This window comes from Fundulus heteroclitus, chromosome 2 (assembly GCF_011125445.2).
Source record: "Fundulus heteroclitus isolate FHET01 chromosome 2, MU-UCD_Fhet_4.1, whole genome shotgun sequence".
Taxonomy (NCBI): domain Eukaryota; kingdom Metazoa; phylum Chordata; class Actinopteri; order Cyprinodontiformes; family Fundulidae; genus Fundulus; species Fundulus heteroclitus.
Window position 1 is genome coordinate 34,853,221 of NC_046362.1, and position 21,166 is coordinate 34,874,386.

The 21,166-nt window shown below is 43.8% G+C and overlaps 1 protein-coding gene across 1 annotated transcript in view; it reads right to left on the bottom strand.

Moving 5' to 3' along the window:
• Positions 1–21,166, bottom strand: part of LOC105917504 (c-Maf inducing protein) — a 52,183-nt gene that overhangs the window by 21,925 nt on the left and 9,092 nt on the right. Inside the window, exon 2 of the mRNA XM_012852319.3 lies at positions 5,559–5,684. Coding sequence (XP_012707773.2) covers positions 5,559–5,684 — 126 coding nt within the window. The remainder of the gene's footprint in view (positions 1–5,558; positions 5,685–21,166) is intronic.

Here is a 21,166-nt window from a genome sequence, read left to right on the forward strand (position 1 = left end):
GTACAAAAAGCACATAGTTTCCAGCATAAAAACAGATCTAAAGTCATATTTCTGGTACTTTTACTTTCAATATCTTGCAGCAGATGTTTTATGTCTGCGTTTAAAACCCTAATTTGTTTCATTATCATTTCATCAAGGTCCAAGGAGCCACAGGCTGCTGTTCTCACACGACAGACCGCAGCAACGCAGACGGGATTCTGCAGCAGCGCCGTGACAACCTCTGCAAAGGTTCAAACGCGTATGAACGCCACGCAACAGCACTGTACGTCAGCGCATCTTCTAAAACAGGACGGCGGGTTTCCTGTGAGCTTCCTGTGCGAAACAAAGCTGCAACACATCCAGAGCAGACGAGACCTGGATGAGCCGCACGTTTCATAACCTGCGGCGAAACTCAACGCTGCCAGCTTAGGGAGGATCCTGCGAGCTTCTCAGGCTTCACCTCGGTCCCAGACACGCCTGCTTTAAACAAGCCAACGTTTACACAGCCAGCCGAGCCGTAAATAACTCGCTGGTGTCTCTGAATTACAATCGCCTTTGACACGGCGGAAAGCGGAACCGTTGCTGCGACGAAACAAGGAATGGTTTCAGCCTTTTTTTTTTTTTTTTTTGCTCTGTGCTGCTCACTGCACCGCAAAACAGCGTCGTTGTTTGGCGACTTCAAGTCAGCCGGTCGCTGTCAAAATAAAAAGGTCCGAGGAGCAGCGTGGGCGCGGTGTGTGTTTAGAGGAAGAAATGGTCCATGTTATAGACGGCTGAGTGGGAACAGTGTGTCCAGCAGCGTGTGTGTGTGTGTGTGTGTGTGTGTGTGTGTGTGTGTGTGTGTGTGTGTGTGTGTGTGTGTGTGTGTGGTTTTCACAGAGGCAGGACAGGCAGAGCGAGTCCTGGAGAGGAAAAACCGAGTCAGGATCTAAAGAAACGTGACTCACTTCCAGGCCCGACCTGGAAATACCACATACAGCTAAAGACGAGCTGGAAAACTAAAGAAAAACAAAACAAAACAGAAAGACGATTAATATAAAGGCAGGAGGGAACAAAAGATTAAATTATGAAGGTAATGTCATAGAAAAGTAATATCTCCCAGAAAGATCACCAGGTCTCCCGTATTTCCTGTTGCCTCAGGTCATTTAAAAGTCTCTTTAAAGTTGTAACAAGGGCTGAGCAACTTATGTCTTTTTTAAAAAAAAATACATATAAAATTAAACTTTATCGTTACTTTATGTTGCGTTACAATTATTCTTTTATGTATTTCAGCAGGTTACTTTTCAGCAGTTTCTCATATTAATCTACAGCTGTTTGTTAAAAAAAATGTGCCTGTGAGACTTTTGGGATAAAGCTTTGATTCAGAAACGTCTTTTTATAATAACTTTATGAGAAGAGAAACATGTCGAGATAAATGTTGTACATATGGAGCTTTTATTTTTGCTCCGTATCTATCTCCATAGATATCCATATTGAGTTGCACTGCTCACTGTTTATTCACAATTGTCTACATATACATTTGCAACACCGTACTTTATCTGTAATATGCAATTACCTTCCACTGCATTTTAATTTAAATAGCTTCTGTCCAAACTCTATTTATTTATTTTATAGTAATAGCTACCTGTATATCATGTTCACAATTCTGCCTATAGTAATAACCACCTGTACATATATTCATAGTACATGTAAACTCTGTTATAATAATTATCTGTTTATTATGCTATTATACATATCTGTAAAACTCTACTCATAGTAATATCCACCTGTATATTATATTCAGTACAATTCAGCTGTAAATCTAGTTCACAATACTAGTTATCTATATATTATACTCATAGGACAAATCTATCAGTAAAATTCTGTTTATAATAGTATACATCTCATTATTTATTCAGTAATAATCCATGTCCTGTTCTTATGGAACCATTGTTTATCCTGCACTTGCTGCTATTGCACTTCTGGTTAGACCTAAACTGCATTTCGTTGCCTTGTACCTGTACCTGTGTAATGACAATAAAGTTGAATCTAATCTAATCTAATATCCCTAGTTGTAACAAAATGTCTGCAGTCATCCGTCGTGTCTTTAAGTTTTCCAGGATTCTCTCTGAGGTTGTCCGTCCAACGCCTCGTCCAAACCACGCTCAGTGTTTTTTTTTTTTTTTTGTCTATCGTCGTCACGTGTCTTTAAAGTCCTCCTATGTGTCCACGGGCTTGATTTATGTCTTTCTGGTTGTCTGGTCTTTCTTTAAGGTCTTAAACCTTCTATTGTGGTCCAGTATATCGTAGATGTCTCCCATGTCTCTTTGAGGTTTGCCATCATGTCCTTGAGGTTGTCCCAGATCTCACACCCTGTTTCTCTGCCAACTTACTACCTCATTGAGGTTCACCCCCACGACTCTTTGAGGTCAAAAGTTGTCTCATCGGTTGTCTCATGGCGTCACTTTGAGCTCTTCCCACATCTGTTTGAAGCGGACCCGCATCCCTTTAATGTCCCAGTTTGTCCCTGTGTTTATCAAGTGTCTCACTGAGGTTTCCCTTTGTTTCTGCAGCTTTTCCACATTCTTTAAAAGGCAGCGGTGTCAAAGTCCAGTCCTCGAAGAAGGGCCGGTGTCCTGCAACTTTTGGTGTCCCTGGTCCAACACGCCTGAATCAAATGGCTGAATTAGCTCCTCAGGATGCAGTCAAGTTCTCCAGAGTCCTGCTAATCACCTGAATATTTGACTCAGGTTTGTTGGACCGGGGACACATTTAAGAATTGCAGGACACCGGGCCTGATAGGCTGGAGTTTGACACCCCTGGTTTAAGGTCATCAAATGTCTCTGAGATTATCCTGGCTTGCCTTAGTGGTCCAGTGCCTCATTGAGGTTGTCCCAAGTCTCTCTTGGATTGTTATTCGTCTCTGCAACAAGTCCATTTCTCGTTGCAGTCTTCCGTCTTTTCATACCATACTATCATGCACACCATATCTTTATTTATAAAGCGCTTAAAAACAGTCAACAGCTGAAACAAAGTGCTGCACATTGCTACAAGCTAAAATACAACCATTAAAAAACTAAAAGATAAAAAGACAATGCATGAAAACGCTTTTATGTTTATGCTTTAAACGCAATTTTAAAGGAAAACTAAGACTCACTAGTGGTAAAAGCCAAAGAATAATAGTGGGTTTTAAAGCGAGTTTTAAAAAATGGGCAGTGAAGGAGCCTCTCTTATTAGCAGGAGCACTTTTCAAGGATGTCCTGGGTCTCTTCGAGGTCATAACCTTTCTCATCCCATATCTCATTGAGATTGTCCCCTCGTCTCCTGGAAGTCACCCAGTGTCTCTCAGGCTTACACTTGTTTTTTTTTTTTTTTTTTTTACGTAAAATCTGAGTTCACCCCATGTCTCTCCACAGTTTTTACTTGTCTTTGTCTCTTTTTTTACGATTGGTGAACAAACTTAAAACCCGTATAGTTCTGAAACCTTTGAACACCGAGTCCCCAGGAGACAAATTGTTTCAGAGTCAAAAGGTTTCAGCAGCAGTAGCCCCATTTTGAATAGAAATGACCACAATTACAGCATTTTTTAAATTGCTACCATCTTAAAAGTTAAATGTCTGTGATTATGTTGCAACCCCAACAAGGAAATGCAACTGGATTTTGCAAGGTCGGATTTCCACACACCAATCCTAGTATTAATGACCCAGCACATTATTATTATTTTTTTTAAACTAATGCATGTGGATTTGGCCCAGCATTTTGGGCATTTTAGCATCCTTAACGGTGATGTTCACAGAGAAAGAGAGAGCGTGTTGGCTGCTGCAGTTTCCTGTCCCCGTGTGTCATGTGACATGCTCGACACAAGTTTTATTTTGAATTTCAATAGCACTGCATTAAGGGTGATGTATTATGCTTCCTTTTAAAACTTCTATGGGCTATACTAAACATGTTCATTACATTTTTTGCACAAAATCATTTTCATATAATGAGATTTCCCCAGTTTCGCCTGCTTTGAGGTCCATTCAGAACGAGCTGTTTATATGGTTATGCAAATAAGCTTTAGCCAACTCAATGTTTACACCCGTATTTTATACACGTGAAAATGGCTGCAAACATTTGCACAATGGTACAACAGTACGTCTTTGACCGTGACTCTGACTCAGAAGCTGAAGTAGTGGAGCTGGCTCCTGCACAACCAGCAAGGACGCAGCAACAAGTTCTGAGTGCAAGTAGCTTATCGTTGAAAGCCATGTTTCTGCAGCGTTAAAACTATCCTGTTATATATTCTTAACTTCCTTGAAACAACTGTTTTTGGGTGTTAGGTTTTTATAAAATGTCAGTTTGTGTAACAGACTTCTAGGAGGCATTTTGCTTGTTTTAGGTCATAAGAATCTGAGAAAAAAATAAGATGCTAATAGCGCTAGCGTGCCTATGGGATTTGCAATGCAAATTAGCATCATGCTAACTATCAGTTGCCTTTCAGCTACAGTTAAATATAAGGGAATCATATGTAGTTTTTTTTGGCATGTCTTCAAGTTGTGTATGTGATTTATTTATTTTGAATGTAAGATTTGATATAAAAGTCATGTGTTGAATTTTTCTATGTTACAGTATTACCTTGATTGGGTTGCTAGGTGACGGGTTAGGCTCTGCACGGCTGGGGTTGCTAGATGAGGGGCAATTTATTCAATAATGGTGATACGACATTTCCGATATTTCATTACATATTACAGTCTATGATTACAGCATTTGTCACTGACTGGAGTTCCAGGTTTTATGTTGTTTTATGTTTTGTATTTCTTAAAGCAAATATTCCTAAAATGTGCACCAATGATGACTGCTGCATCATTGGTGCACAAAGGAGCATTATCACAGATCCTTCCTCCCAGCTGCTGATAGACTTTATAACCATCACTGCTCCCATAAAAACACAATAAGTTGTTTACATCCTAGCTGTTTCTTTTTAAATATATTGTCAATAGTCTGTTGGTATTAGTTTATGCACGATATACATGCATACATTTTTTGTCATCTTAGCTGCACATTTCTTAAAATCTAATGCTATTTTAACAAGTGCTCAGTAAGCTGGTGAAGATTCTCAGTCATCCAGGTCATCATCATCCCAAAAAAGTAAAAAAAAAACAACTGGACTTTTTTCAAAAGTTTGAAGACGTTTCGCTTCCCACCCAGTTTTCTGGATGGGAAGCGAAACGTCTTCAAACTTTTAAAAAAATGCCAGTTGTTTCGTTTTCTAACTTTCTTGAAAACTGCACAGTTTTCTTTCTTGAGTTTTAAACTTGCCATTACTGACTGAGAGACAATAAAGGACATTTCTATTCTGCTTTCCTGTTATAGACAGCCTCCCTCGTTGTAATAAATCGACTTAAGGTCTGTGTGCGCTGAAAACTCATGTGATTAATCAGGTACTGAAGGGGGTCTGTTGGTTTGGATTCCTACTTTTTATTTTATTTTTAATCAATTATTTATATTTTTTTAAATGAAGGCCTCCTATGGACTTACAGCTTGGCAGACTCCCGTTAGGTTCTGTTGTTTCTGCGTAAACACGCCTGATCTTTATTACTCTGATGAGTGTGAATCACCTGCAGCAGGATGGTGCCCCCGGGGATGCTGAGCTGGACGCAGTACTTGGGAGCGTTGTCCCAGGAGAGCAGCTGCAGGTCCTCTATGGAGCTGTAGGACAAAGTGGTCTCCATGTAGCCGGTGGGCTGCGGGCGAGGAGAAAAGAAGAGAACGTCAGCCTGTACGCTGCTTACAGTACATGATGTCTGCTGGAACAGAGCCAGAGGAGGAAGGCGGGTTTTGTTTTTCCTGCCGGTCAGCTGGAAAGACAAAAAGAAACTTCTCCTGAGCCGAGCTCAGCAAACTAACCTATGGATACCTCGCTCTGGGGCGGCATCACCGGCGGTACCACTGAGCTATATTATACACTGGAGTGCTAATCGCCCGCTGTTAGAACGAGTCGCTGTGAAGCCACCAGCCGCCATATTGGTACTCCCTATTTTCCCCCAGTAACTATGGAATATGTGCGCTACAGCATCGAATAACAAGGATTTTCTCATGTTCAGGGGGGGCTTAAAACTTTTAAAATGTCAAATACCATATACTTTTATGTTATGTTCTTAAACTATCAAGTAATGAGAAAGTCATGTGCTGAAATATTTAGCATTTTATTTATTTAAATATATATATATATATATATATATATATATATATAAAATATGAATAACGTATAAAATATTTTAGCACCTAATTTCCTAGTAGTTGATAGTGTTACTACATCCACTGACTGTAGAATTACCTGTGAAACGTTTTCACTCAGCCAGAAAACTGCTTGTTGTTGCAACCAAATCCTATGGGATTCTGTGAGAGTAGGGAGTAGCAAGATGGCGGCCAGTGACTTCAGTTTTTCGGCAAAATCAGCACTCCAGTGTATAATATAGCTCAGTGGGCGGTACACACGGTGATGCCACTCAGAGAGAGATGACTTTAGGTGCAAATAAAAACGTGGTTAAAGTAATTTAACAAAAGCCGACTATCACACAGATGAAGGGAGGAGGAGCAGGCGGCGCTCGTCTCCAAATGGTTCCGCTCGCAGGAACAGAAGCATCCACAGAGAAATGTCTGAGACCCAAACAGACAAAAACATCAATAAGAGCACGACAAAGCCACGAGGAGACCAGGCTCGACCTCCTAAACCAGGGGAGGAAATTCGCAGAAATGTTTAAAAAAGGCAGCTCTACAAAAAGGGCCGTAAATGCTTCACCGCTGATTCTGCAGACATTAGCGTCACTGCGTGATTTAGAAGCAATTATTGTTTAAGGGGGGGAGATTATCTGTACGTGCACACAAATAGCCCCGATGCAGACGTCATCTGCCGGAGCTTTCGCCGCCGTTCGGCAATTATCTACTTCTTCTTTTACTTTTTCACTTTCCTGCACAACAGGCCGGCGGCTGTAACGCATGGACAGGTACAGGACAGAATAAAGTCTCTGGGGACGAGGAAGGCTGACTCAAAGACATTTGACACCAGCAGCGGCCGTCCTCTGCTCAACATGCAATTGTGTTGTTGTTTTTTTTAAAGGAGTGCTGATGTGAGAGAGTTGTTTGACTGTAAATTCAACTGACCAAGTTCCCATAACACAAGTTATAAACAGAACAGCGTTTAGCGGTGAGGTGAGCTCGGAGGAGGACGTACGGCGTCGCTGACCTAATGTTGTGACTCAGAGTGAAACTGGGAGTCTTTTTTTTTTTTTTTGGGGCTGGAACCACAGGCTGACTGTGCACGCCGTAATTTCAGCAAGAACAACTAAAGAGCCTAAAATCAGGAGAAGTTCTGAGCGCCGCCACTGCAGCTGTTGTCAAAATGGCCACCGTGCTTCATCGCTCTGACGTTTCCAGACTGTTTGCAATATCTCGGCCATGACGGAGCCGCACCTTTATGTTAAAGAGCATCTCTTGCTTTTATTTTGAAATTAAACTCTGGTCGGCGCGGTGGAGACGAGGCCCGGGGTCTTTAACATTTTCTCCCTGTGAATGAATGCGTTCTCTCTGGGTACTCCAGCTTCCTCCCACAGTAAAAATAAAATGTGAACGTAAACGTTTGTTTTTGCCCCTCCACCCCCCACTTCCCTACACAGATAAGAGGGTAAAGACGATGGATCGATGGACATTAAAGCCCCTTCAGTTTGGCCTTTAAGGTGTAAGACCTGGAAACACAGAAATCTAAAGGTACGGCTGGGCCAGCGGCAAACAGGGCTCTGCTTCTACCGACACACTAGGGCTGGACGATATAGATAAAAGCCTATCGATAAAATAGAAATCATATTGATCGAGAAAGATAATTATGAACAAATTGAAAACATATATTTTAAGTGCAGCCCTGTCCATTTTATGCTGTTGCTTAGCGACCTATTTTTAGATAGAGACACAAACACTGAATTCAAACTCAACCCTTTATTCAACCAACTTTTTACCAAAACTGCAAGTTTTTAAAAAAAAGAAAAAAGAACGCATTCTCTCTGAACTCTTTGAAGGGGGCGGAGCTTCCTGGGTCTGCGTTGTGATTGGTTGGGAGGATGTAATGACTGTAATATTAACCTACATGGCTAGAATGCAAAAGGAAGGAAAACTGTTATTCTATTGAACTTTTTATTGACTTTTTTTGTATGATCGATATACGTTTATCGATCAATTTATATCGTTATTGAAATATTGTCCAGCCCAACAACATACCATGATTGGAAAGAGGGGAAACTGTTGCTATTTTCTGTTTTCTAGCTCTGGCAGAGCTAGAAAACGAGCTGTGAATGAAAACTAAACAGTAATTGACCAAACTGAACCCAGCCACAGGGTTTTATTAAGAGTCTGAAAACGTGTCCTTCAGTCACGTCTTTAGATTGGCGAGGTTCATCTGCAGCTCGGCCGCAGCTCAGAGGGGAACCACTCCAACTTCGCATCATGATGCATTCAATTCAATTAAACTTTATTTATATAGCGCCAATTTATGAAACATGTGATCTCAAGTCACTTTCCAAAGTCAGACTCCATCAGATCCTCCAGGTTGGTCAGAAAGTTTCCTCTCTAAGGAAACCCAGCAGGTTGCATCAAGTCTCTCCAAGCAGCATTCACTCCTCCTGAAAGAGCGTAGAGCCACAGTGGACAGTCGTCTGCATTGTTGATGGCTTTGCAGCAATCCCTCATACTGAGCATGCATGAAGCGACAGTGGAGAGGAAAACTCCCCTTTAATAGAGAGGAGAACCTCCAGCAGAACCAGAACCAGGCTCAGTGTGAACGCTCATCTGCCTCCACCCACTGGAGCTTAGAGAGAACTGAGCAGCAAAGCGTTGCCCATCCTCAAACCCCAGCAGAAGTTTCTCGGATTAACTTTCCAGGAACACAACAACCAGAACCTGCAGCCGGCTCGGGCCCAGAGTCACATGAGAGCCGCCCGGCGTCCCTCTGCGGCCGAGTCCAGCGGGCAGGTGCTTCTCTCCTTTAATTGCATCCATCCCTCGCTCCATAGAGCAAACAGGCAGCTCCCTGCCGCCCTCCTCCTCCCGCCGCTGAAGAACAAACATGCTCTTCCTTCGTGTGCACCTCCCTCTGCGGCTGACAGACAGCTGGCTCTTCCCTGTCCCCCCCCCCCCCCCCCCACGGCCACGCCACACATGCAGGGTTTTCATCACAGACGACGTTGACGGCAAATATTGGTTCAGGAGAGACGCTGGCTTTCTGTGGAAGAGTAAACGTGAGCCGCGGGCTTTCCGTCCGCCAGCGGCCAAGTCGCGTTGCGTTGTGTTTTTTTTTTGTTTCCGCAGCATTACGACTCGGTGAAGAGATGAAAAGACGAATAGACGAAGAGCGGAATATGAACCGGAGTGCTGAAGGAGGGAGGGGGAGATAAACGGCACCGTGTCTCTGAAAAGGCAGAGCAGAACGAACAGAAGGGACTTCAATTTTCTGATAACCAGCCGAGGTTACCATAGATACAACATCCTGTACCAGAGCAGGCGCCGACCCCCCTCCACCTCCGCCTCCCCTCCTCATCCTCTCTTCCTCCTCTCTTCCTTCTCCGTGCAACTGGTTTTCGCTCCCAGTCCTCCCTTTTTTTTATCCCTCTTACTCCGTTTCATAAAGGAGGGATGAAGGAGGCTCCTGCTCCTTGTAGCTCCTTTGCTCTCTGCTGTGTTGCCATAGAAACAAGAGGATGGAGATGTTATGCTTCCCCCCACCCGTGACAAGCAGACGGAGCAATGATGAAGGGGGAGAGGTAAAAAGGACATAAGAGATTCATAAAGCTGAGAGACGTGGCGTGTTTTACTGTGAAGTGTTGAGCAGCACGTCCACGGCGGCCATGTTTACGCCAGGACACACAAACGCTACAGTAAAGTACATTTATGTACGGGATCATGAATGTTTTTATGCAATTATTCCTTAAATCATATTCGATGCTGTCATAAAAATAAAAAAAAGACAGCTGAGAGCGAAAGCCGCAGTCAAATTAAAGCGGCCTCAAATTCCAGGAAAGCCCGTCCTGAAACTCCTCCCCATCAGTCCCTTCCTGTCCAGCTTCGTGTTTTTCTGGAAACAGACGCCTGTAGACGTCCAGCACTCAGCTGGAAAAAAAAAAAAAACTCACTTATCCAAACCCTGTGGCTCTTTCTGGTTGTTTTTTTTTTCTACTGTGGCGACTGACCTCCGCCAGCTCAGAACCTGGTTCTGAAATTTGTGTCTAATTTGGTCCAGTTTGCCATCTGGCTTCAGCCGACTCTCCGCCTCCCTTTCAGGCCCGCTTTGTGCCTCGTTTCTTTTTAAATCTGCGCCTCGTTTCAGCTCGTCTCGAGTCTCACTTCTGCCGGCTCTGCACCAATTCGGTCCGATTTATTGCCTCATTTTGGACGATCACGTGTCAATGTCTTGTCTAATTTAAACACATTATATAAATACATTTTATTTATAATTTTGCGTGAATTTTGGGTCTAATTTCACCCATCTCTGCCACTCCGTCACTCTGAGTCATATCTCATATCTAATTTGGCCCAGTTTGGCATCTTGACTCACTGACTGTCTTATTTTTGCTGACTTGAAATCTCATTTTAGGCCATCGTTTTCTGTTATTCTGCCTAATTTCAGCTCATTTCATGTACTATTTCCAATGTGCAAATTTTCTGGCTAAATTTGTGCTAATCTTAAGAAAATGTTGCATCCAATTTGGCACATTTTGGCTTCTCACTTCTAAACTCGTTGCTTCATTGAGGCCGGCTTTGTGGCTAACTTCTGGCTGTGGTAAATTTCACAACTAATTTGAACCAGTTTCAGCAAATTTCTGTATTGATTTTTGTATTGATTTAACTCCATCTAATTTCAGCCGATTTAGCGCTTCACTACTGCTCCATAAAAGTTAGTTTGGCTTTGTGTTATAGTTGCGACGGTCTTGCGTGACTTTTGGGGACATTTTGCATTCAGTCCATTTGGCGTCTCACTTTGTGTCACCCATGCACAGCTTTCAGTTCTGCCCAGCCGACGTTCCTTGTTTTGGCGTATTTTGTGGCGCCGCTTTCTGATCGGCTTACTCCCAGCAAATGAGACCTGAAAAAGCGAAACTCTTCTGCACGTGTCAGCATTCTCTCGCTGATCGTCGGCGTCATGGGCGCCACGATGACACGTGCTACTTTTGTGCAGGAAAACAGATTTTTTTTTTTTCTCCGACTGACTCAAGAGAAGGAAACACTTGGGCAGAGAGACTAGGGGGGGGGGGGGGGAGAGAGAAGAAAGACAAAACCGAAGCGGAGGCAGCGGAGAAGGAGGCCAGCAGCTGACCGAGGAGAAACCCAACAGCTGTTGAGCTCAGTGCTGAAAAGGTCAAGCAGCCATTTTACAGATCAGCCGACCGCAGCGCAAACACACCTGGAACAACCGGGACACCTGGGCTGTTAGTGATAAAGTATCCGCCAGGTCTCTTAAAAAGGTGTTTTCCATTCCCCCTCTTTCTTTTTCAAATTTTGCATCTCTTTTACTTTATGTTTTCTTCAGTGGAGGACATGAGGACGGGACCTGCTGGACGCGGCCTGATTTCTGAGACCTCTGCGGTCTCCTGCAGCCACGATGCATCACCCATCGCTCCGTTCTGGAGACGTCACCAGATCTTGTGCAAGGCTGCAAGCTCTTGAAGCGACAGAGTCACTTCCTTGCAACCATCTACTTCTCCATCTGCCACACGGAGCAGCATGATTGTAAAAGTGCCGGGCTGCAGTCGCTGGCGTGAAAAACGCAGCTGGGAGCTTTTGGCGTGTGTCCGCCCACACAGCTGCAGATTTCTGAAGAAGAAACGGCTCCGAGAAAGCTCCGCCGTCACCCGAGGCAGGAAACGAGAACGTAATCGAGAGCTTCGAGCCGCCAAGCTGCTGCAGGAAGACGACGATGCATGTAGGAAACAAACGGCGCTCCACGCACGCTGCAATGACAGCCGCAGCAAGTCTTTGCTCACCGTTTTATACCAAGCATCCGGGAAATACCCGTTGGGTCGCCTCAGAGGACCTGGGCAGAAACCTTCAGCGGGGGGGGGTTTACATCGATGTAGCTCTACTAATGAAAGAAGCTAAAAACATTAAGATGTCTCTAAGGCTCCAAATGCAGCTGCTGAGCTGAAAGCAGCACTTAGCAACTTCCTTAATTCTGAATAAATCTAAGACGAACCGTGTAAGAACCAATGGACAGAAACAGAGCCAAGAATCAAGGCCTCAGAGAAACTGTCGCTGTGCTAATAAAAAGCTACAAGTGAAAATAAGAGCCGTTATTTGTCAGAACCATCTGCGGGACATGCATGTCCATTTATGTGTGTTTTATGTCGATAGCATGACTCAGATTTGCTGAAACTGTAAAAGCAGCAGGTTGGGTTTACGCGCTCTGCACTCCTGCTGGATTTTACTGAACGGTCCTGCAGCAGCAGGAGACGCGCTGGGTCAAGGTACACAAAAACACCAACGTCACGATGTATAAACTGCACATGTGCAGAAAAAAAAGTGAATACAAAAAAAAAAAAAAAATCTAAATTTTATGGTTTTTCAGCTTGAAAGCTGATCTGAGCTGGGTTTTCTCACTTCCCCCTTCAAAACCACATCGTTGTCAGAGAGGAAAAAAAAAAACTTAATGTATCCTAATAAGACATTAACTCACATTTTAACTCACTTTCAGGGGTGTCCACATCCAAAGAACGGAGCAAATAAGGTCTGCATGCACCGGCTGTTCGTGCAGATGAGAACTTTATGAGCGAGTTTCCCAGACAAATAATATCTTCATAAAATAAAATAAAATGTTACGTTCTGCTTTTAGATTCATTTAGAAAGGAGTAGAAGCCCAAAAATGCCTCGCAGTCCGCTGATTAAAGAGCCGGTGCTGACCCATGTCCTGTTCTTGTTAAGCGTAGACTAAATCAATATTTTCTAGACCAAAAACAAAAGGAATCAGGTTAAAAAAAAATTTAATTTATACATCTTGTCTTCTAATTAGACAATAGCGTGAGACCTTTTTTATGTTTCGGATCAACACTGCTTCACGGATTCCGTCACTACAAAAATTAAACAACAAAAATGGAACTAAAAATAAGTAAAAAATCTTCGTAAAATGAGAGTATCTGTCCTTGATTTGAGCAGGTAAATAAGATTATCTGCCAATAGAATAAGATTTTTACACTTAAAATAGGAACAATTCATCTCCATCATCTTATTTCAAGTGCAGGATGTCCAATTATCTTATTTTAGGGGTCAAATTACTCATTCCATTGGCAGATAATATTATTTACCTGCTCAAATCTAGGACAAAAACACAAGTTTTAAGAACATTTTACTTATTTTAGGTCCGTTTTTGCAGTGTATACTGTATTTCATTAAAATCTTATATGTATTTTTTTACAGTTTGCACTCCGCTGCTCTCAGAGGAGTAGCAAACCAACGCTCATGGCGGTGGAAGAGGAAGAAATGTGCCAAATAATAAGCGTGCATCACGTAACAAGCCGGGTTATGTGAAGGAAACGATTACTTTTAAAACACCTCTCATGAAAACATTTGTCTCCACTTTTTACTGACAAACACCTTGTTAGCCCTGAAAACCAAAACAAATGCAACACTTTGTATTGACCAAGAGGATCGGCTCATTCGGAACAAGCTGCAGCGCCGCAAAGGTGTCAGTGAAAGCCTTTTGTTGCATCCAGGCGCAAATTAAAATGCAGGAAATATGCAAAGCAAAGTGCGTTAGTGTGCATTTCCCCTTAAAGGGTGGCTAGGAGGCAGATTGCAGCCGGGTTTATATGAAAGGTTCCTGTTCCCACTGCTCCAAATCTTTCTGGAGGTTTATTAGTTGAATAAATACCATAGAAGGCAAATTCTAATGGAAATCTATCATCAATTAACTGAAAGAGTCTTTTGTTTGTTTACATGAAACTAACTGAGGACATAGCTCTGCTCAGCCATACACACACACAGGATGTGATCTGGATCTGTTTCCCAACGTCTTCATCGTGTTCAAAAACAAAAAAGGGTGGAACGTGATCAACGCACGTGTTGAAAAACCGCCTGAGAACGACTATTACAGGCCTCAGCATCGAGTGAAAGATATGAGACGGTGCAGCCGACCGGCCAGCTGAAGAAAAAAAAAAAAAACAAACGGGGAGGATTTGAGCGCATGTGATGAAGAGTAAACACACCAACAGCAGACGGAGGAGCTCCAACCATCCCGGCTGCTCGGCCCCTGACACAGAGGCCGACAACTGGAAAACTCTCCGCTGCTCCAAACTCTGCTCCAAATATAACATTATCCAAACAAAACCGTAAATCAGACGCAAGCGGCTCGCAGACGCTGAGCACGTGCAAAGGCCGCCACAGGCGAGGAGGATGACTGCGGTGAACCGGCGGAGGCGCGAGGGCTCGGGAGGTCAACGCACGACTCCAGGGGCCGGTTCCTGGATAGACGGGACCCTCTTTCCCTACACAATCCAAGACCCCAATCCCTCGATCAAGTCTGAAAGAGCATCAGGTTCGACCGATCTGCACCTTCATGTTTTCACAAATCAAAAGGTTTAACTGTCAAATCGAAATAAAACATCTGTGTATTGTACAATTATACTGATGACGTGTGACCATCAATTCAATTCAATTTTATTTATATAGCGCCAAATCATGAAACATGTCATCTCAAGGCACTTTACAAAATCAAGTTCAATCATATTATACAGATTGGGTCAGATTATACAGATTGGTCAAAAATGTCCTATATAAGGAAACATATTTTGTTGTGTACTTGATTGCATCAAAGTCCCGACAAGCAGCAGTCACTCCTGGGGAACCGTAGAGCCACAGGGAGAGTCGTCTGCATTGTACATGGCTTTGCTCACAACAAGATTCAAGATTTTATGGTCGAACAGTCCAGTCTTCTTCTTCAAAAAAATACACCCTTTAAAAAGGGGACATATCATGCTTTTCAGTTCTTACTTTTCACATTGAAATAATTCAGTTGTGGTCTATTTAAAGTGAAACTGCAAAGCTTTGGTCAGAGTTCCTCGTTAATTTGCTCCCACATTTATTCCTGTTCTGAGGTGCGTCTGAAAACTACTCATTTTGGTGCTGTCTCTTTAAATTTAAAGGAGGCACACCACAACCCCCCCTCCCTCCAGGTTGCTGAGCGTTTAACTCCACCCCCATCAGCCATTTTTAAAGTATGCTGAGGGACGGTGTAACGAACAACTGATCCACTTGTAGCTTCATCATCCTTCAGCTTGGACTACAAAAATCGCTGAGAGAAATAAAAATGGCGGATTCACCAGACTGGGTAGCTTGAAGTCCATGACGTTGTTTAGCCGTATTGTTAAAAATAAAACGTAATAGAAGATAGAGAAAACACAATGCCTTACAAAATATGCCCCAAAACAATATAAAAAGGTTCAGAAAAAAACTTTTCTTAACTCCCATAGACTCCAAGTACACAAAATATGTTTGAAGGATAAAAAAAGTGGATTTTGCATTATTGTGTCCCCATTAATTTTCATGTCCATTGACTGGACATGACAATAAGGAGAAAACAAGGCCCTCATGGCGCCCCTCTGTTGGTGCCGCCCTGGGCAGAAAACTATATCGCCCAAATTAAAACACCCACTGCTGCTCAATTTCTCCCATTTCTAAATCCATTTTTTTTATTATTATATTGACTAAATGCACTCCATGACCCCTTTAACTGAGACCTAAGAACAAAACTGAATCCACTACAACCAAATGTATCCGTCATCCATCCATTAATCCGTCATCTGTACCAGCTTATCCATGCAGAGTCGCGTGGGCAACAATTTCTAAAGAGTCTAAAATCCCTCTACAAACAAATGAGTCCCTACGTTTGAAGGGAGTCGACAAAAGCTGGATTTCTGTCAAGTTGCAGCATGAAAAACACTAAATGTGCCGTCCCAACTCATTTATTCAACCACCAAGTTTCATCAAGGTTAGGTTTCCAAAAACACGCTATCTTCAAAGTTTCTCCATCAAAACGATGATTGGTATCAGCATATTCCTAAGCGGAGGAAAAGAAGCTAACGAGGATTCCTTCAGTAGGGGACACCCAATCAATGTGCGACTCGCGGGCGTGGGAAATGTTTGCGTACAGAAGACCTCCTGGCCGATGTTGCTCGGTGGGCCGGAGTCCTCCTGATCGAGGCTCAGCCAGTGTGAGGCAGATAACAGACCCCGTGTAATTTCTTTCTAATTTTAGCATGTTAGCTAAAATTAGGCCTCTGTTAGCATGCTAACAGAGGCCTGCAGAGTCTGCTAACGCCTCTCAGAAGACCCTTCCACCTCCAGGTCCTGAGAAACCTTCTGAATGACCCATGTAAGGGCCGAGGCGGATGGTAACCTTACATTCAAACGTGCTGATATTTACAGGATTGATGTCTGCATAACCAGCCCTAAAATGAGGTTTCCATGCTTATGCTAGCTAGGCTGCAGAGCTGCTAAAGGAGGAAGGTAGGAGGCACGACGGAGCTCTGAGCAGGCTGCTGCCTTCCACTCTTTGACTTTACTGGAGCGGAAATGTTGGTAAAATGGTGGCTCAGGCAACAAAATCCCTCCAGGTAGAGCTTTTTTTTTTTTACCAACCATTTATCTATTCATGAGCGTAACCAGACCAGCGTGCAAATAAATGAGAGATTAAGAAAAGTGGCACCAAACGGTTCAAGAAACCCATAATTTCCTACTTTTTGGCACTAAAAAAGGAAAGAATTTGTGACGGTGATATTTGCAACTCGAGCTTGTAACTTGAAATTAGCTACTTTTATTGGTGATTAGCGACACTGGCACTATTAGCGTCTCCAACAGCAGACTCTCTGTTTTCTAGATGGTTATTTTCCCAACAGGTTGTCAAAATGTCCAAATCCTTTATACTCAAAGAAGGCAAGAATTTTAAATAAAATAAAAAAGCATCTCTCTGCATTCCAGTTACCCTTCCAGTTATCTGCTAAAGCTCCTTGTTGCTGCTGAGTAGAGCTCTGGTTCTTGTTACCGCTATCGTTGCTGTCCTAAATGTTTGCACAGAACACCCAACTAGTTACTGCAAGATCTCCAGAAAACATGAAGGCCTAACAGTGACAATGCCGGTTATGATGAACCCAGATTTTCTGTCCCTTTCCCCTCTTCACAATCATCCTCACTATGCTTTGTGAGCTTTAGCATCCCGTAAAAATATCCATCAAGTGTGGGCACAGCAAACACCCAACCAACGGGACGGATATACTTTGTTACTGTCAAGCAGAATTTGCATGCATGGCAATTGAAATATGATATCCTACCAAACGCCGCACCCAAGTAGTCCTGTGGGATATGCATGGATGCTGAGACTGTGGTTGATTTAATCGAGCAGGTCTCCACATAAACAGCCCAAACTGAGTCCAATTCAAAGGAAAATCCATCTGGTGTGCATTTTATTTAAATGTGCAGCATTTTGGGGGGGATGCGATCTGCAGGCCCCGTGTTGTCTGGATCACTTGATTGGACGAGAGGGCCCTCTGAGTGATTTCTGATCCAGAACGATGCCAACATCTGGTTTGATGATCTTTGTACATCTCTAATTGCAGCCGTTAATGAGAGGAGGCTGAATGTCACAGTTGATGATCTGCTGCTGCTTTCCAAGATCCGTTTCTGGTTCTCACACCAGACGCCTGAACATCTTTTCTCACCGCTTGCAGCTCGAATTATCCCTCCTCCTCTGGAATAAGGAGCTCCTCTGAGCCACTCGACCGCCTTTCTCCGTCTTAAATTCTCGTTCTACGCTCCATTCGGTCTCCATCTCTGGTCTTTTCACCAAAACGGCTGCTGTTTCTTGGCTCATTTCTCACCTACAGCGTCCAGCAACACGGTGAACGTCCTGAACGCATGGCGAGCCAAACGACCGCTACGCTGGGGATAACAGGAATGCTTCAGCTCTTCTTTATCTCGCCACTACTGTAGGAAACGTGGCGCATAAACGGCATGCAAACGAACAGGAAAAGGGCAGCGGCGTGACCTCACAGAGGATCATAGGGAAAGACGCGTTTAGCAGCGGTAACAGGACAGGACGCTAAAACAGCGGGTAGCTGCAGAGGCGTGGGCCCTTTCCATCCTCTGAGTCCCGGCTGCATTTCTCAAACTGTCCGTCAGCTGAGCCCGGAGCCGTTTAGATAGCTGTTCTTTTCAAATTAAAGCTGAGCCAATCGTGTGATTTGGACTTTCCTCCTAGAAATCCATCTGAGGGTTTATCTGTGCAGGTCAAGGCTCAGGGTGTGAACACATTATGTCATTAAAGTCATTACAGCTGTATCTATGCAGGAAACAAGTACAACTTTTATCTTTTTTTTTTTTCCCATAAGCCTGATAAGATTATGATGCATGATTCTGAGGAGAGTTTCCTGCGTTTGTGCAGCCTGGAACCAATCAAACTTGATGTTTAGGTCTCGTTCAGAGATTGCTGAGATTAGGATTAAGGCCAAACTTCGGGTTTAGGCTGAATGACGCATGAAGCAACCGCATGAGGAAGCCTGCTTTGAATGCTCTTTATGTGCAGAGGCCTGAGCTGTAACTCAGAAGTGGCAGGGTGTGTTTCTTTCTGACCTGATTCTCTGAACGCAAAAACCCCAAAACTGTGAGGAAGCAACAAAAAGCAACCCTTAAAACCAATTTAAGATCAACGTCTTGCTGGGTGCAAATGCAGCTAAAAAAAACAAAAACAAAAAACGTGAATCCAGAGTTCGTCGACTGAAAATTTAAAACTATGAGAAAGCTGGGATTATTACTTTAGACAATACTTGCTGGCTTTATTTTAAAAGGTCAAGTCAAAACCTCCTCAAGTTTGCATTTTAAGTGCGTTTTAAAAAGTTCAAACACCAAATTCTGCAGAACGTCTCACTTAAGGGAAAAGGGTGGAACAATTAATGGATTACCGTAAGAAGGAAGATGCCGCTGAGTAACGCAGAAAGCTAAGATAATTCTGAGTTATTTGTTACTAAGAGGGTTTGGGGAAGCCAAGAACAACAACCGATCGGATCGATAAAATACCAGAACCACAAGAAGCAACCACACACAAATGGAGACGCACCTACGGGGTTTTGCATAGCAGTCATTCCAGGTTAAAGAGAGCCTCCAGTTCTGGTTTGGGGAGAATCGTCTGAAGCTGAATTATAATGGGAGTCAATGAGAGTCCGGGAGCGTATTCTCTGCACTCTGGGCCGGTTTGATGGAAAACTGTAAATCCTACAGGAGCAGGAGACACGCTGGGGGAAAGTAGACAAAAATACCTTCGTTCTGATGTATGAACTGTAAACGTACACATGTGGACACACTACTATGAATCAAGAATATTTTACAAGGTCAGAATCCAGATTTTCATGCAAACGTGATTTTATTTTTATTCTTTAAAACAAAAACAAAAAAACGACAATATTTGACATAAATAAGCAAGAATGACTTCAAAGTTGCCCCACTCCACCATCCCGATTTTTTTCTGATGATATAACAGGGAAATAGAAATGTATATATTTATTACAGCGCAGGAAATATGGGCAGTTCCTGTTAAGCCGCAGATAAAACCATGTTCCCGGGCCGGGCACCGGATGAAAACGCTCTGGCTCCGGCCCTGTTGGAAGGCTGAGAAAACCTGCTGCCAAATTTCCAAGTCAAATAAAAATGTTCTGCTTGTCCTCTCATCGACTGCTGGGGGGGAATAATTGAGTCTGAAATGACAGAGAGGATCAAGCTTAACCCAACTAGGGTTGGTGTTGTCGTTGGGATGGATTTCTGACGTTTCTTTCCCTGTAATCTCTTTAGTGACCTCCGAGGTCGACTCTTTACGAGCCACTCTTCGTCTCGCTCCGTGATTGGCTGACGGCGCTCGCAGCGTTTAATCACAGGCCTCTTAGGAAGCGCTTCCTCGCTCCAGCTGACACAGATATGATGCGGTTCAGGTTCAGGCGGGTTTATCCTCCGCCTTGTCTCTAAACAGCGGCATGGACCGGTTAGCTCTGGAGGAAGATGACAGGAACTGGTTGAACGCTGCTGGCACCGACGCTCACTTTCACAAAGCCTTTCTCCACCCTAATTATCTCAGTTATTTGCGAAGCGTGGGGATGTTGTCGGCCTCTCCCGGCCTCCTCGCTGGGAGTCGCCTCTCTGAACGGGTCGGCATTGTTCTGCTGCCCACACGGGACGCCGAGCAGCACAACGGCTCCACTCAGGAAATGCACGTTCACGCCTCGCCCCCCCCCCAGCCCCTGAACACCAAGCCCTCTTCCTCATGTTTCAGTCTCTCGAGCGGGGCCGGGAACATGTGACGGCTCGCAGACACATGATAGAGGAATTTCTGGATAAATCACCCGCATGACTCGATTCAAAACAAAAAGGAGCAGCGGCGTCACGCTCTTCGCTTCCTGCCATAAAAACAAAAGCAGACGGCGGCTCAGCGCAGGACATCAGAGGATGGATGACGCCGCGCAGAAGGAGTGTTCGCGTCCTCTGTTTTGTTAACAAAACGTGCAACAGCGGCAACTCGCAGAATATCATGTCCATTAGTCATGGAAGGGTCCGTCCTGTGCAGCAGATAATAGGAGCATCCAAGCCTGCAGCTCTGTCCGACTAAAAATGCTCCGGTTTTAGGTAGATCCCATTACCAAAGTGTTAAGTTTGGCGAAAGGCCGCTCAGGAAGGAAGAAGCCAGGGCATAAAAAGCCATATTAAAGTGAATTCCTCTCCAGATAAAGATAGAGGAAGACATGAGAGAGTGGAGGGGGTGGGAATATGGTAACCTGACAGAAGCCAGATGCATGTCGCTCCGCCTAGCTCCACTTACATCCATCTGGGACATCTCCATAGGAATTGCCTTTTTTGAAGGCTGGGCCTTGTCAAAAATCCTTGCATATGATTGGATAAGCCACTTGTCTGTCATCTTTATCGACGTGCTATTTCAACCACTCACACCGAAGCTAACCCGTGATGCTGTGAGAGCGACGCAGGAAAAAACAAAACTTTTTTTTTATGTGTTTGCGGCTCTAGTGGCACGCGTTTTATTGACAGTGAGCTGACAGGAAGAGGGGGGAAGACAGGCGGCAAAGCGCCGCGGGTCGGAGTCGATCCCGGGCCGATCGCGTTGAGGACTAAAGGCCTCCTAACATGGTTCAGGCTAACCGCT